The 18,114-nt window shown below is 40.3% G+C and overlaps 1 protein-coding gene across 1 annotated transcript; it reads right to left on the bottom strand.

The window, feature by feature from the left end:
- Window positions 1-7,972: 7,972 nt before the first annotated feature.
- On the bottom strand, window positions 7,973-18,014 carry LOC108902252 (uncharacterized). The gene is made up of 7 exons (XM_018704018.2): window positions 17,707-18,014; window positions 15,160-15,383; window positions 14,919-15,020; window positions 14,563-14,664; window positions 12,556-12,669; window positions 11,136-11,244; window positions 7,973-10,872 (listed from the first exon to the last, which is right to left on the bottom strand). The coding sequence occupies exons 1-7, from the start codon at window positions 17,813-17,815 to the stop codon at window positions 9,263-9,265; spliced, it is 2,370 nt and encodes a 789-aa protein (XP_018559534.1). The 5' UTR covers window positions 17,816-18,014; the 3' UTR covers window positions 7,973-9,262.
- Between the last annotated feature and the right edge of the window lie 100 nt (window positions 18,015-18,114).

Here is an 18,114-nt window from a genome sequence, read left to right as displayed (position 1 = left end):
TTCAGTGTTAACATATTATTTAACATAATACAACAAATGAAAATGGTGTGGGCAATATGGGACCTCTAACCTAACATGCTGTAGCACACTCTATTGAGACCAATACTGCAGTCAAGCTCTTTCTGTAGCTCTCACTGAGACTTCTACACTACTCAGCTGTTAGTTTGACCAAACTCTCCCTAAGTGATCTGCTCTAATTCTCACAGGTTTGGTAAGTACCTTCTCCCAGCTTTGAGTTTCATGCTTCAACTTTCCATAAATGTTCTGTTGGATTAGGACCAGCGCTCACAGCAGCCACTTCGGGGCACTCCATTTTTTCCCTCTCATTCATTCTTGGCTGCTTTTACATGCATTTTTAAGTCCATTAACCTGTTGGAGGAGATATGACCTGTGACTGAGACAGATCTCTCCAACACTGTTCAGTGTGTTTCACTGCAGAAAACCCGGATCATCTTCTGATTCAAGGCTCCCTGTGCCAGACACAGTAGAACAGTCCTGTAACATTGTTCTGTCCCATGTTTCACAGAGGGGATGTTGCTCTTTGTTCTCCTGTGAACATAAAGCTGATGTGACCAACAAGCTCTAATTTTGTTTCATCTCCCAGAAACATTGTGGCTTGTCAACATTCATTTCAGCAAACTCAGTTTTTATGTTTCTTCTTTCTGGACTTTCATCCATGGAGTCCTCTCACATTCTGAAAGTGTCATATGTTGCAACTGCACACTGTTGGACTTCCATCTTGGAGATCAGCTCATAGCAGTTTTGAAGTTTCCTCAGTTCCTTTTCCACCATTAAAATTGTCCTGTTCAGCCTGGGCTCAGTTTTCCACTTGCAGACTTGTCCAGGGAGGTCAGCTACAGTCCCATGGACCTTACATTTTTCTGTAATATCAGCAGCTGTGGTCACAGGGACATGAAGCCGCTGGGAGATAGTCCTGTAGCCTTTACCTTGACCATGTTTGACAGTTCTTTTCCTCCTTTTCTCCTAAAACAACTCTCTTCTTTTCTTCACACAATACCAACAACACACTGAAGAGTTTTCTCCATTTAAACAGGCTGAATGACTGGTTAGAAGACTGAAGGCACCTGTGATGCTATTTTAAGAAAACAGCCTGCTTGTGACATCACTACAGTCCACTGTATTTATCACTTGTAAGAGATACCAGTTATTTAGTCGAGGACAGTCAGCTCTTTTCACAGTTTCTTTGTTTTATTCTGTGGCAAATTAAAGGTACGTAGGTGTACATGAAAGAAGAGCTTTTCATTTACATATGTTCAGGAAGAAAAAAAGCACTGTTTCAGTGAGGTGCAAGGGTATCAACACTTTAAGCCACAACAATACTTAGTACTTATGTGAACCGTTGTTGATTTGATGAATTATTATAGCGGCTACATAATGTTTTAGTAACACCTGTGCTTTTTCTACAATGACAATTTAAAAAATGCTGTGAATATGCTATATGAACCATATTAATATATGTGACATAATTAGTCTTTGTCCCATATGTAATGGATGCAAAAATGTATGTATGAAGTACTGCAGTCCAAACAAGAAGTCAAACTACATCACAGAATCTGAACAAACCTCTGGTGTACATTAAGTCATGGCGCTAGCTGCCCAAACAAGAAGTTACTTATTCATGGTGGGTCTGACACAGTGAAGCTAATACCTGAGTCAGCATGTTATGAATGGTGTTTACCAGATGTGAGCCTGTAGGCTGTCAGGTCACGTTGTGTTTAATCAATATGCGAGACAGACAAATAGTAGTTTAAACAAAACATACTGATGATGGTGTTGCTCTGCCACAGAGAGTATTTGGGTCATATTTCACATGTATCCCACCTCCTTCAGTTGCATTCAGTGAGCAGCGGTTTGCAGTGAATACAGTGAGCACACGGACAGTGGAGGGAAAAAATGCAGATCAAACTCAAACAACATCTGTGTAAAACTACTCCTTACATAACAGGGGGTATTCATGCTCAGCATCAGGTTGTTTTACAGTCCCTCTGAGTGGAATAATGTTAGTACAGTTTGATGGACGTCCTCGGTGACTAATAACAGAAAAGTGGTAAAAAAGAAAACAATAAAACCTAAATGGCAAGGCTGTACTATTTATTATCTATCTATTTACAGAATTGGGGTGGAATTACATTAGTTATCAAAACACAGAAAATATTTTTAGAAGGATTAATTCATTGCTGTTTTCCTTCCTCACAGGATTTGATAATATAATTATGATAATCATGGAGTAACACCAGCCATATCTTATATGGATTGATTCCAATGAGCAGGGATGTTGCCTTTTGCGGATCCTTTTTTGTTCTTTACCTCCATAGCAGATACAACATGTCTGAGAATTCCAGGACACGAGCAGACTGGCTAAAATAGTTCTGAGAAGATGTTCTGTCTGTTTGTGTGCCCTTAAGCATGACTCCAGATGTCAACCAAAACTGCGAAGTCTCCCCTCCATCAAGGGGAGACAACTCAGTTTCATAAATCAGTTTTATAAATCAGTTTTGTGCAGGAGCCAGCATGCACTAAATAATAACAATCTGAGTTAACACAAAGTTATGGCAAAGCATAATAACAATCTCTTATGATTTAGGTTATTGGTTAATATTGATTTGTTCCAGGACAGGACAAGATAAGATGAGCATGTCTGAAATGCTGTGTTATCCTTCAAGATGCTGTTTTTACACTCAGAGGCAAGACAATGTGTAACTCTGCCCTCAATAATGTGTCACACACAAACGTGTATAAAACCTCACCTTTCCTTTGCTTATTGTTCATTTGCACATCTCATGTACTTGAAAGCACTGTGACTCCAGATGTAGAATTAAACTTACAGAAAGACAAAGTTGACTTCTGCTGTATTTTACTTAACAGAAACTGCCACTGCACCATTAACAATATCCATCCATCCATGATCTATACTCCTTATCCTTAAGGGAGGCAGGGAGTTGAGCCAATCCCAGCTGACACTGGGTGAGAGGTGGGGTACACCCTGGACAGATTAGTGGTCTATCTCAGGGCTGACATATAGAGATGAACACCATTCACTCTCACATTCAATTTAGAGTCACCAGGAGGAAGCCAGAGTACCAGGAGAGAACCCATGCAGGGACAGGGAGAACATATAAACTCCACATAGAAAAGGACCCAGAGTTAACAGTGCTAACCACTGCACCACTGTGCTAATAATATTACTTATATATATACTTATTTATTGGTTTGGTAACAATTTGGAGGTTCAGGAGTTGATCTCATGAGCAGAAAGTCTCTGGTATGAATCTGCAGACTAGTGGGGTATTGAGAAGTAGCAGTGTTGGATGAGGGACTCAGTCACATATGACAGAGCAGCTTCCAGCATCAGAAGCATCAATTCATCCTTGAAAAGAGAAGGGTTGTGTTTTGTTTATCATGTTCAACAATTGTCAATTAGCACAAAATCACAATGTGCAGCTGAGTCATTAGTTCTACAGGTACTTGGTCATAAACAAAAGTATTGGACAAAGTGAAATTGTGACCAGATGGAAAAAAAGTAAGAGGGTTACCAAAGTTCATCACAATTCATCCTTAGGGGATATGAATGCCAGTATTAAATTTCATGATGATTCATCCAGTTGCTGTCTATGCATTTCACTCTGAACCAAAAATTAAACCTCCTGGTGGCGCCAGAGGAAAAATCAGGACACCACCAAAGTCATTCAGATTCATAGTCTGGGAACCATGAATGACTGCACCAAATTTAATGGTAATCAGTCCAATAGTTGTTCAGATATTTCATGAAAAAACAAAAACGTCAACCTTGTGGTAGCACTAAAGGAGAATTCAGGGTCAGTGATCAGAGGGCTGTACAAAACTTCATGTAAATCCATCTGGTAATTTCTGAGATAGTTTGAACCAAAGTGGTGAACCAACTGACACTACAATCCCCAGAACAATGATGTGTTTATCTTGTTGGGAAAAAATCTTGAGAGCAAACAATGTCTGGGCATTACCAGATATAGTGGCTTAAAACCATTTCAATCAGGAGACACTTAGAACAAAAGCATGCAAAACTATGGAGTAGAATGGAATTTTATTGTGCACAGGAGAAATAAATGCAGAACTTGGAGTGTGATATAGCATCTGTTACCTGGAGCAGAGGGAATCACTAGCCATTAAAGCAGGGGAATTGCCAGTAATGATGCAGAGAAAATGAAAACATGAGCAGAAATCTTCTGAGTTTGTAACACCACCACCAGTATATGCACGACTTACATGAAGTTACCAAGGCAAAATCTGGCCATATGTAGAAACCATAGCTGAAAAGGACCAGAAGCCCAGTAGCTGGAGAGAGGCTGAAATATTCTTTGGATTGTGGCTGAGTTTGCAGCACCTATTCTAAAATACGCTGTGAGAGTGAATTGAATGGGGAAAGCAGATCCTCTGTGGAACAGATGCATCCAGACAGGTTTCAGGGGAAATATTAGTGAAACATGAAACATTTCTTAAATGACCCAAGCAAGATCATATGATTTAAGTGAAGAAGTGCTAAACATTCTATGTGCAGATCTGGTTGAATCTCAATATAAATAGTTCCCTAGCTAATGCAGCTAGCCCCTCGAGAAGAGGGACAAGCATGGGATTTGGGCTGGCAGTGACTCTGGTAGGTCTGAAAATTAAACTGGATAAGAGTCAGTGATTACAGAATTTACCAGGCATGTGATGTCGGTGAAGATGAAGTTGTGCCTGACAACCACAAAGAATGTGTAGCACTATATTTATGTGCTCTTCGTGGCTGAAACTAATTGTTCATGCAAATTTGGGACTTACGAGGCCAGATGATATCTAGCATATCCATAATAAGCTTGGGGAGAAGAATTAGAAGGCCAATTGTATTTTTATTATTATTATTATTTTTTTAAATTGTTGTTATTATTTATTTATTTATTATTTATTAGTAATTGTAGCATAGGCATGCTGAACCAACTCTACCTTTCGCCCTTGCTGTCGACATTTTTCATCAGGCTGAGGTGCTGGTGATAGAAAAGGGCAACTGAGGCAGAGGGATCAAACTACCACAGATTAATCAAAGACTAACTACTTATGAAGCCCCGCAAACATGAGATTGACTGAGAAACGTGGAGCGTTGCCACTGAAAACTTTAATATAGCTTGCAAGGTTTTGTACGTATACAGGGTGGAACGTTTGCTAATGTGATGTGAGGCTTATCTAGCAGATGCGCAGGAATGGGATGGCAGAGGCTGGTGAGTGGGGACAGTCCTCTGGTGTGCTTACAGTAGTTTGGAAAACAAAACACGGCTGAGATGTATGGGTGTGAGCTACGAAAGTTAAAGCTAAGGCTGTTTAAGCCTGAAGACTTTAGTCGAAGCTTAACTGATCTTACCGCATAGTGTAGGAGGACGTCAGGTGCCGGCGTGGCAGGAGCGGCTAGAGCAGCTGGTGTGGTAGGGACTGGAGGAGCAGCGTTCCGTGTGGAAGAAGAACGCCGACTAAAATGATTGCTTTCTGAGATGAGGATCGACAGATTCCCTGGTTTATAAATGTTGCGCTTGTCAAAGGTCAAGTAAGTGGGGGCATCTTGGTAAATACCGATGGCAGCACGCTTACGGCTCACGGCTCACGAAACTGAGAGAGCAAGAGTTTTGAGGCTGGAGAATGCGTTGAGTCCTAACTGATAACCTGGTACACTTATCTGACTGCTAGAGTCGCACAACATCGCGGCGCTGAAATGACAGCTGAATGACAGCAGAGAAAGAGAACATTTTAAACTGTGATGGCTTACAGGTGATTGGCACACACATGGGCCCAAACTCTGGAATGGGCTGAAGCAACAACTCAGTCATTCTCATTTTTGCACAGACATAATTTGAATATTTTAAAAGATGGTAATTATTGTAATTTGGCACTGTATTAAAAATTCACGTAAGCTTTAAAAACAAAACAGAAAATATACAGTATCACGTCAGGCATCTGTTGCTCTTCAGCCACTTGGTGGGAACATACAACATCACATGTATCTGATGCAACACTGATACAAGGAAAAGTACACATTCACAGCTAGTACATCTGAGATTAAACAAATAAATAAATACAAGCCTGCAAATGAAAATCCACCCTAAACAGGATTATTTATTGTTTTCTGAGACACATCATATTTTAAGTTGTTAATTAGAGGAACGTCCTGCTGAATCCTAATTAAACTGTTGGAGTGTTATGATACTGCTATTACACATGCTGTTATATTATAGATCTATGCACTCACATAGCCAGTCACTAATAATATGATGTTCAATTCAAACATGATGTAGCAGTTTCTGCCTTGTCTATGCTCCGTGACATAAAAGCTTTTTCTAAAATACTGAGTGTCATCATATAAATTCTGCTTTAGGGTGTTTTTCTTTTTGATAGGGACTTATATAATACACACAGTTTACCCCATACTCTGTACTTTGTACCAATAAACCAGCACTGCATCACCTTGCCAAGAGCCTTGGCCAATTTGTCCTCCACTGTTGGTGATGGCATCTGTGCACAAACCAGATCCATGCTGAACAGCAGCATGAACAAATCCCAAGAAAGAGAAGTGGATGAATAAAAGCAAACAAAACTTTTAGTAACCCCATCCTGTTGTAGGGGCTAAAAACTATAAAACATAATACCATGAATAGGTAGTTTGACAGATGACTGTGACTGTGTGACATTTACATGTGCTCTCATTGAGAAAGGAGTTCTACTACCCCCTACCAAACCTTTAGGGGGGGTTACAAACAGTTATGTTATGTTTTATGTGAAACTTTGGGCTAGACTTGGGTTTCAGTTTCTCTCTTGTGTCAATCATCTGTGTCCATGTGTGGTAGGGTACACCCCTGTCTGTACGGATCAGACAGACAAACAACCAATCAGACTCATGATAATTTTTAAAACTACTAGACTCAAACTCAGTAGAGTCCTTTATTTATGAATCTCAATTCAGTCACAGGCTAAGAAATGTGTAAGTTTAGTCACTCCTCAGATGTCCATTTGTCCGAAAAGAAAACCACTGGGAAGAACACAATACTTAATACCCAGGTGAAGTCCATCATAACACACTATAGTGCAGTTAAATCCTTTACTAGTTCTGTGTTGAGCTTTATGTCCAGAATGTATCATTCAAGGGCACATTTCCTAATCAATCCTCAGGTCAAAAGCCAGTAACCAGTGTCCCCATTTTACCTCTACTACAGAGGCTGGACCTCCCCCCAATAGCACTGTGTAAATACACATGAGCAAACAGAGAGGTCACTATTGACCTCAGTGCTGACCCATGGTGGTTTCCTGCTTACGTCTATAGTGGGTTTTTTTTTTTAACAATCTTGTACATACATTTGACCACGATTAAGACAGCTGGTGCTGTTTTGTGCCACTAGACAGCCCACCATTCACAGAGCTGACTTCTACTGAACTCACAGACTGACTGAGGAGATTGGCACATAACTGGCCACAAAAAGCAAACTTGACTTCCAGTGAGTGGTCCATGTCTGACTAATATCAACTGACAGCAGGCAAGTGGACACAGGCTAGTCCACTCCTTTTAGGAAAAAGACTATGAGCCTCATGCAAGTCACACTCGTATGAAGAGTTGCACATGTGGTTTAAAAGAATGTGTGACATTCACCAGTTTTATTCACCATTTTTCTCTCTTGTTCAGGTTCCCAAGTGGCCCAGACCTCTCATACAAGTCATCCACCAACTGTCTGCCTTCACATGAAGGAAATCAAACTGCCTTTAATGCCTGAATGAATTTGGTGTAATACTGTAATTGCTTAAAATGAAATATACTGTAAAACTACAGCAGGTCTAATATCTCTGTGAGGGAGAGATGAAGTCAGTCTGAATGCACCCTAAAGAGGATATGAATGACAACACAAAATTTCATGGCAGGCCATTTCATAGTGTCATGACAATGTCAAGGAGTCAGTGATTGGATCTGGGAACCATGACTGTACAACATTTGTGCCAATCCATTTATTGGATGTGGAGATCTCATTGGCTATGTGAAAATGTCTGCCTGCTGATGTCGCCAGGATTAAGCATTACATTAGGATTCATCCTCTGGTGACCATGAATATCATATAAACTCTCATCCAACAGCGATATCTCAGCTCAGTCAGACGGACTGAAAAAAACACATCACAAGGCTTTGTTAAGAACCCTACCGGGTTATTTACTCTGTTTTGTCAATAAATCAACACTGAGAAACAATTTTCAGTAGTTACATAACAGTCAAGACTAGAGATAGACCGATATGGTTTTTTAAGGGCCGATACCGATACCAATTATTAGTAGTCAAGGAGGCTGACAACTGATATTTGGAGCCGATATTCATTTGCAGTAAAAGTGAAAATATTGGCGTCAAAATTTTGGATAATACAAACTCCAACACTTAACTTTGTTTAAATGCCTTTAAGCATATGTTTATTAAACAGCTTTTCAGATTTGCAACATGTTAACAAAAAGCGCAGGGAGCTCCCAGGCTCAGCAGCATGTCTTATAAAGTTAAATGAAAACCTAAACAAATAAATAGCTCCCTGAAGTTTCATACAGTAAATAAAGAAACATATATCTGCTCTCTGGAGCTTCTCCACCTGGCAAAACTTTTTCTCCTCTCTGCCGTGTGTGTGTGTGAGCACTGTGCATGCTTATCCCTGTTGTCATCCCTGCTGTGGCTCTGTGTGTAACCAATCAGATGGTGCTGTGGATGGGACAGTGCTGGAGACAGAGTAGTGACTGCAGACAGAGAGGTGCAGTGTCAGAGCTAAAATAACCCAGTTTTAAATTGATCTCTTATCGGCCATTGGTTTAAAAAAAAAGGCAGATGCCGATATGCGTCAAAATGACGAGTATCAGCGCTGATAATCGGCCCGGCTGATAATCGGTCTATCCCCAGTCAAGACATAAAAGAAACACCTGCTACAATGACATAATAATCAATATGATACTCAATATGATACACTGCTACACTAAACATTTACAACAACCATTTTTGTTCAGTTGTGCAGCCACTATACCTCAGAATCAGAAATGGAAGAAAAGGTTATGTATGTCCTTTAAAGCTTATTTAATAGCAGCCTTTTAAAATTGTTGACTGATTCTCTAAAGGTGATTGTTATGTTTAAAAAAGCCTAGTCCTAGGCAACATATCATTATTTTTCAAACTCCCAAATATCAACCTTGGTTTAAAACTTCACTATCACTTGGATTATTGTCCATGTTCTTATGTGTGATTCAGGCTCTTTGCAGTCTCATACTTTAACAGTAGTCTTTTCTTTTTAACGCAAGGTTTGTAGTCAGGGTCGTAAATAAGCGAGCCCTCGCTGTCACCACCTGAAGACTGACTGGAGTAAAGAGTGTTCAGATCAAAAGAAGAATCTAAATCTCCCTCCTCCTTCTTGCTCTCATCATCACTGCTGCCTTGTAATGCGGGCTCTACATGTCCAGCTGAGGATCTCCCCTTGGTCACTCGGTAACACTCCTGAGCACTCAGCCTAGTAAGACTCACATAGGGCTGTAGCAATGTGGACTGCAACAGCACAGCCTGACTTTGTAGTGATAACCTCAGCTGGGCTCTGTGGACTCTGCAGGTCTCAGACCTGACAGCCAGACTATCAGAAAAGGAGGAAGAGGAAACGACAATGGAGTGTGGTTGGGTGTTTAAAGGAAAGGGGCTGCTGGTGTGTGTCTGAGGATGAGGTTTGATGGAGTTCTGAGGGACAACCTGTTGAGATGATTTGGTAGATGAAGGGATTTGATTAGCAGTACAGACCGAGGATAGAGTCCCTGATTGAGAGGCATCATGTGTAGAGATACTGTAATCGGATGAGGCCTTTGTGAACTGCTCAGCTGAAGGGTTTGGACTGAAACTGTTAGTGACAGTCGGTCTGAGTTCTCTTGAAAGTCTGGGACAAGACTGAGATACATTGTACATTGTGGCTGGGTGATTTGCTGGGGCTGCACTTTTTAACTGATCAAATGAAGTGTCTTCGTCCCTTGAGGTACGGCAGTGAGGAATGGTTAGTACCTGAGGACTGGAAGTAGAAGCTGCCTGCTTAGTACTAGACATGATAAGGTAATCTGGAGACACTTGATGGGGTTTAAAGGTAGAGACGAAATCTATCAGTCGGACAATTGGGGAAAACAAAGTGGACGAGGGCTGGGGAAGAGATTTTGTTTCAGAGGAATTGCCTGCTGATCCAGAGCTCTGATCTTTGAGGTTTACATGTTCAGATACTTGCACTGCTGTCTGGGGATGGGTACTGGTTTGTGAAGGTGGATCTTGTTGGTCAGGGGGACATGGAACGAGGTCAGAGGGGGTGAGGTCCTGTGATGAGGTAGTGGATAAGGATGACTGGAACAGTGGAGGAGATGAAGAAACATCGGCCTGAAGTAGCAGGTCCTCTGAACACTCGTCAGGACACTCCTGCAGGATGCTCTTCACCCATCGCTGGTGTCTAGAACAGAACTGAGGAAAGGAGGGAGCCTCCTGAACAAACTCCCTGCTTCTCTCACTCATTTCCTGCTTTCCTTTGTTACTGCTCTCTTCCTCCACCTTACCATGCTCCTTTGTTTGTTGACGCCGTGTAATATCTGAATGACTGTTATCCTTCCACAAAATGCAGCTATCTGTGGATACTCCTTGGAGAGCTTCTTCTCCTCTCTTTAAAACCTTTGACTGAAACTGTAGGGGAGCTTTGACTTCCACTGACTTATGAAGAGCTTTTGGGGAGCTGACAACCAGAACAGACTTTGAGAGTTGAGAGCTTTCCATTTCATTCTCTCCATGTTCTAATGACTGAGAAACCTGATCTGGACGACAGGAGACAACATCTAAAAGGGTGGAGGACAGCGTATTTCAATTAACAAATGTGCAAGTAGCATTAGAATAAGAAATGGGCTGAACATAAATGCGAAAAGATTCAATGTGACATAGGACACACATAGTACACAGTGCACAGTTAGATCTTATTCTGTACCATGCTAAAGGAGGAGTCCACCAATTTTTTATTTTATTTTATTTTGGGGCTAGAGGACTGTAAGTGGAAAAATAACAAAAATCTGGAAGTGTGTGTGTGTTGGGAGGTGTTTCTTACCACAGTGCAGCAGTTTCCTTAGAGTTGTTGCTATGGTCTTGGAGTCAGAAGTAACTACTTCCAACAGCAGCTTCTCCTCTTCAGTAACAGGACTGTTTTTCTTTAGTATCTAGTACAAAAATGCAATTGATGTAAAATTTCTGTTATGATCAGAGGCAGTGTTGTCATTTTATGGTTCTTTGTGAGGAGTTTTTGACCACTGGTGGTGATATGGAGCAATGTTTTTATAATCATAACATCATAACACTTTGACTAAATCTCTATACAGTATTGTTGACAAAAGAGAGGTGACTAAAATTGAGATTTAAGATTATAGCTTTGGCAAAATATATCTGTATTTCCATTGATGAAAACAGAGGAGACAAAATTACATTGACTGACAATGACATAATCCCAATGTCTAGGATGTCTGTGCTGCACATTTCTTTTCCTGCACACCCAAGTCATCCACCTGGTAACCCTGCACAGAGCCAGCCTGGACCCTTGCTACTAATGCTGCAGCTATAGGAGCTCATAATATACAGTGACAGGAAAAGAACATAATGTGCTGCGAACAGTGGGGGGCTGGGAAGAAATGGGCCAATGTTTGGACCCACTTCCCCCCACAAATCACTCCACTTTGTTGTAGGGAGAGAAGACCTGTGGCTTCAAGATCCCTGAGTCAGACCTGGGGAGACACCTTAAGGTGCACCACACAGAAATGGGGTGGGGGGGTGGGGGGGTTAAATAATCTTACATTACTTTTAAAGCCAGTGACTAAAGGCAGTGGTGTAACTGTATGTATTAGCATCTCAAAACAACATGACATTGCTACATTACTTGCAGGTAGGGGTTTAGCATCACTGGAAACTCTGTAGCCCAGCCAGCTAAGTAGGCTAACCATCTGCTTAATACAATGTGTTTATTCTAGAGTGCCATACACATTTGATGGTCAGGCCTTGATGAATCTGGATGTGTTCAGTGTCATCTATCTGCAACATATACTGGTTATTAAAATGCACATTATGTAGAGGACTGGTTTGGGTTTGGATAGAGTCTGATTAACAGTGTCCAGCTGCTAAATTTTCTTATATTTACTTATTATATTAAAACTGTGGTGTACAGCCAATTCTAAACATTTACTATATAACACTGTCTACAACAACAGTACTTCTGAGTCCTACAAAGATACTGAATAATTGCCGTATTCTTAATCATACAAACTATCATTTTGTGGCTTGTTTTTACTTTTTTTGTTGAAAGATTTATCATTGATAAATCACTTAAAAATGATACATTGCATGTGTGTGTCACACCATCAGAGTCAATGGAGCCTTTTAAAGTCTCATCTCATCCACTGAAATCATGTCTTGGGCATCTTCTCTCCAGATGTGACACCAAACTGCACAAATTAAAGTACACACTACTATAAAACACACACCTTATCAATGAAAGTATCTCCTGGTATCACAGTCTCCAGCTGGTGTAGATAGTGCAACAGTCTCTCTTCTACTTTCTGTGCATAATGTTCACCATAGTGCTCCTCCATATGTTTCTGAAAGACAGACAGCATGTATCCTGTCATCTGGATGTGTATATCCCTGAATCAGACTTTCTGTATTTTTTTATAATCTCACATGTTAGACATTTTAGGTTTAATTATTCATTCCAAAAGCTTGAAAGTAAATGTATCAAGGTGCAGTGTCATTAAAAAACTCATAACCTGGCTTACACACAGTTTTGTGTATCTTTATCATTTACTGTCAGATAGTAAATAAAACAGTTGTGGTATGGGTTTCCATAAAACCAGTTCCTTTAGTCCACAATGTTGCTCTCCATCTGTCTGTTTACCTACTGAACTTTAAAACCTCAGTTCCTGAGCTTTCTGGGAAACTGTTTGTGCCAAGTTTTTCTCCAGTAGCCTGTAAACTAGACTTTTCCAGGATTTTCCCCATAGGGTTTAGACTTATTAGATCTGCTTGGTCACAAGAAGAAACAACAATGCAAATCATGAATTACTTGTCATTGGATGTTGTGTGTACATGGACAGCTCTACATTTGTACAGTCTACATTTGTGCATAAGGATGTTCAGATATGGATCTGTAGCCCACCCTGCTGGATAGCCAAGGATTCACAACTACGGGCTGAGAGAGAAACCCTGAGAAACATGTACAGTGCTGTGAAAAAGTATTTCTTCTGTTTTTGCTTTTTTGTTACACAAATTTCAGATCATCAAACTAATTTTAATATCAGACAAAGATAACCTAAGTAAATACAAAATGCAGTTTTTAAATGATGATTTCACTTATTAAGGTAAAAAAGCTATCCAAACCAACCTGGCCCTATGTGAAAAAGTAATTGCCCCCTAAACCTAATAACTGGTTGTGCCACCCTTGGCGGCAACAACTACAATCAAGCATTTGCAATAACTATCAATGAGTCTTTCACATCGCTATGGAGGAATTCTGGGAATTACTTTTTCACATAGGGCCAGGTTGGTTTGGATAGCTTTTTTCCCACAATAAATGAAATCATCATTTAAAAACAGCTTTTTGTATTTACTCAGGTTATCTTAGTCTGATATTAAAAAATTGTTTGATGATCTGAAACACTGTGACAAACGTGCAAAAAAATAAGTATCTGTAAGGGGGCAAATACTTTTTCACAGCACTGTAGGTCATAACCTGAGACAACACTGCCCCATCATTTTCTTATAAACCCAGCACATCACCATGCTGAGCAGGATAAACATGAAATGTGTACAAACAAATTACATTAAGGATTTGAACTTATTCAGGTTTTATTCAAGAAAAATGGTCTATAATAATAATTTGTTGAGATCAGAAGTGAGGACATATGTGCATATAAATCATGGGCTGAGAGCTGGCGGCAGATGAACAAATATTCCGCAGAATAACAGTGTGTGAGCTGTGTGATCTGGGAGAAGTGGAAAGAGAGTCCTGTTTTCTTTTGTATATGATAATATATTGATTAAAGAATATCAATTTTACTGGCGATCCGTACAGGGTGTACCCTGCCTCTCGCCCAATGACAGCTGGGATAGGCTCCAGCCCCCTGTGACCCTTAACGGATAAGTGGTATAGATAATAGATGGATGGATGGAATATCTTGTGCATGAAATGACTCAATAAAATGATCTGTTAGAAACCTGGAAAAAAGGCTACATGGACCATTCATTATTAACATTTATATTTGTTGGTAATGTATAAATTGTGCTGTAGACATGAGGGTGTGAAATTCTAAATCTGAAAAAGATTCATACTATATGTAACTTGTCCTTCATCCCCTCAGCCATCAAATAAATCACACTCTTTGAAGCCATCAGACTCACCTGGTCAGATATACACACCTATAAATTTGTCTTTTGATGTTAGTGATGTTCGCATTCATAACTTACTTTTACTGTGATGTTTTTAAAGTTTCTACCTTAATATAATCTTCTCGTTTGTCCTTGTCCACAGCAAGAGCTTGTGCCAGAGCCTTAAAATCCAGATTGTTCTTCCTCATGAGGGACATCTCATGTTGGTTCTGTGGGAGAAAAAGACGGCAGAAAACAGAGGCTCATTAATGTAAGTAAGATTTTAATATAGACAGTAGTTAAGCATGTTGAGGTGATATCATGCTTAACTGGACAAGGCTGTAAGTGCATTCCTCTTTGATTACCTAATCTATGCTAATCTACCTAAACATAGCAGATTCTAGATAAATAAATAACAATATATAGATAGACATCATTAAATTTTAGTAAATATGCAGAACAGATTCTAATGTTGGCCACTTACACACTGATCTTGGTATTGAGGCAGTTTACTTGGGAAGAACTGGGTGATTTTAAACACAGTATCAACCATTCCTCGACCCTCCCTGAGCATCCACATAATGACCTGGAAAGAGAGACAACCAAGAGAGAGGGGTGGATAAACACAACCATGCTATAACTGCTACTAGAACACTTAAGAAGCACCAGTTTTACATGATTTTAGATACTTGTTGAATGAATGCCATCAACACTCATGTCCATACCAAGGTTTTAAGGCCAAACATGATCTTCATGTGTTTGATGGGAGCCACCAGTCTGGGTAAAAGTCTGTAGGTGGCTTCCAGAAAGGCCATCACTCTGTCAAAGTGCTCCAAGTCTCTGTTCTTCACAATGGAGTATATTTGTGCAGAGGCAACACGCAGCCTCCATGAATCTTCAATACTGAGAGGCTGGGAGTCCATGTCTGGCAAATCGGAACGGTCCACAACTGAGAGTTAAAAAAACAAAACAAAACATGAAGCACATCATGTCACATCCTCCTCTGATTTTCAGTGCAATCAACAATTTTAAAAGAGCAGGTCAGAAGCCATCATCTCCACACAGTGCAGTGCCCTGAGGCCAGTGAGTTTCCTCTGTAATGACCTTACAGTGCTGACATCTGCAGAAATATATTTCTAAATTGTGCTTCCTGACCAGACTCTGACTGAGCTAAGACTAAAGATTGTCCACCAATGTTTCTCAGCCTTGACAATGAGAAAACACTGGTGGCTGATTAGAGATTTAGAGTTAACGATCACTTTAGGTCTTCACAGAGGAACCAGACAGGGAGATACTGTGTCACCAGCACTTTTTACCCTCAGTACAGAACCTCTGTCTGAGATGATTGGATCAAATCCTCAGATTCAGGGAATAGCAGACAAAGGAGAAAATATGCATAAGACTACTGATATTACAAAATGGGATGTGGCTGGCAGGTTAGCATGCTAACTTCAGATAAAACCGAAGTCATTGTAATTGGTCCAGAACACGTCAGAAATACATTTTCTAATGATGTAGTTACAATAGACGGCATTTCCCAGGCTCCCAGCTCCACTGTAAAGAATCTGGGATCTGACCAAGATATGTCCTTAAAACCTTAAAACAAACTTCTAGGACTGCCTTCTTTCACCTGTATTATATCACCCAAATTAGACATTTTCTGTCTCAAAAGGATGCAGAAAAACTAGTCCATGCATTTGTTACTTCTAGGCTGGACTACTGCAATTCGTTATTATCAGGCTACCCCAACAAGACTCAGCTGATCCAAAATGCTGCAGCACAATTACTGACAGGAACTAGAAAAAGAGACCATATTTCTCCTGTGTTAGTCTCTCTACATAGGTTCCCAGTAAAATACAGAATAGAATTTAAAGTCCTCCTCCTCACCTACAAAGCCCTTAATGGTCAGGCTCCATTTTGCCTTAAAGATCTCATAGTCCCCTACAATCCCACTAGGACACTGCGCTCCCAGACTGCTGGTTTACTGGTGGTTCCCAGAGTTTCCAAGAGTAGAATGGGAGGCAGAGCCTTCAGCTAACAGGCTCCTCTACTGTGGAACCTTCTCCCAATTTCAGTCCGGGAGGCAGACACCCTGTGTACCTTTAAGAGTAGGCTTAAAACTTTCCTTTCCTTTTTTCCCTTAGTTATGCTGCTATAGGCCTAGACTGCCGGGAGATCTCCCATGATGCACTGATCTTCTCTCTCTCTCTCTCTCTCTCTCTCTCTCTCTCTCTCTCTCTTTCAGTGCTATATATAAGTAAAACAGAATTGAATTGAATTTCAGTAGAAAAAAATGAAACAGAAGTGAAATAAGAGGTAAGACTGGTGTTGCTTTCCATTGCTGGAGAGTCTAGACTGGTAAGTAAACAGCTGCTAATGCTTCTCTTCTTTTCTCTCTTTACCATCTGCGCACACAGATTTTTTTCCTCTGTTATTTTCAAGTAATAATATTTATTTATTCATTCATTTGTTTATTTCTCTTTTTATCTTCCATTTTATTTCTCTTGTACTTTTAGGATTTTAATTAAATTATAGATGGTGAGACTTGTTGTTAAGGGATGTTAATGTTGATGATTCAGCAACAGGACAGTCAGCAGGACAATGATCCTAAACATACGACCATATGTTGCTTTTGGCCAAATCAGTAACTCCTGACTGAGGACCAGACTAAAGGCAGAGAAACCCAACAAAGAGAAAGAGCTGAGTGTAAATATGCTGATTCTGTTTGACTTCATTTGTATCTGTTCAATCAGTTTTAAAGCCCCAGACTTTGGACACTAAGTGTTTTATCTCTCACACAGTTCTTAGATTGATGTTTACTCCAACTGAAGCTGAGACTTGAGACTTTGCTGAAGTCTCAGAACAACTTTAGGTCAGTCATCTTTTAGTTAAATAAAAGGCTCACACATAACCATCAAAATTAAAAACACAACCAGAACTTTAAGTATAGCTTACACAACACAGATGTTAATACTGAACAGACCTATCAAATCTATGCCTACACACTCCACTTGCTCTCACACATGCATATTAAAACTGTACATACATGCACCAGACATATACAGTTCTCAGTCTGTTTTATCTGTCCAGCAGATGTGACTGTTTCAGCCGAACCGCTGCAACTAGACGCCTGTACAATTTATTTGTTGTGTTGTTTATTAGTATGGTCCTGCTAAACAAACAAACAATTAAGTTCCTTCTGCAGCGTAACCACACTCTTGTAACCCCGAGTTAATGACACTATAAGGTATTAAAAATAACTAAAAACCAACCCTCTTGTATGTCCATCCTCTTGTGAGCCCAGACATACTCTATGATCCACAGTGATAGCTTTGAGAATCTCTGTAAACACTTCTTCTCTGCCTGTAGCTCTCTGTCCATCAGATGGATGTACGGCGCTCAGCTCCGCGGGCTCCCAGCAGCTGGACTTTTAAGGTCCCATTCATGAGGCGGATGCGATCGCCCATGCGGCTGGACATGTACCGGCATATACCAGCAAGTTGAGAAAATACTGAACATCCAAGTTCTACACCTGTTTGATTACTTCTTTTTGGAAACGTTGCTAATTAGTTCCGTAACAAACTCTCAGATCGTCTTCAAAGTAAAGTTTTTTTTTTTTTAAGAAGTGTGCTCCACGTGCGGCTAATGCGTGTAGACTTTTATTGTGAAGTTTAGCGTGT

Source organism: Lates calcarifer, linkage group LG10, assembly GCF_001640805.2.
Source record: "Lates calcarifer isolate ASB-BC8 linkage group LG10, TLL_Latcal_v3, whole genome shotgun sequence".
NCBI lineage: Eukaryota > Metazoa > Chordata > Actinopteri > Centropomidae > Lates > Lates calcarifer.
This window is presented reverse-complemented; position numbering and strand designations above follow the sequence as displayed.

Bases quoted from the DNA above. Each gene is read 5' to 3' on its own strand.
- LOC108902252 (XM_018704018.2), bottom strand. From the start codon at position 17,815: ATGGACAGAGAGCTACAGGCAGAGAAGAAGTGTTTACAGAGATTCTCA. The intron at 15,384-17,706 runs GTTGGTTTTTAG...TTTAACTCTCAG, and splicing joins GAGGATGGACATACAAGAGG to TTGTGGACCGTTCCGATTTG. The intron at 15,021-15,159 runs GTATGGACATGA...CTCTCTTTCCAG, and splicing joins TGTTTGGCCTTAAAACCTTG to GTCATTATGTGGATGCTCAG.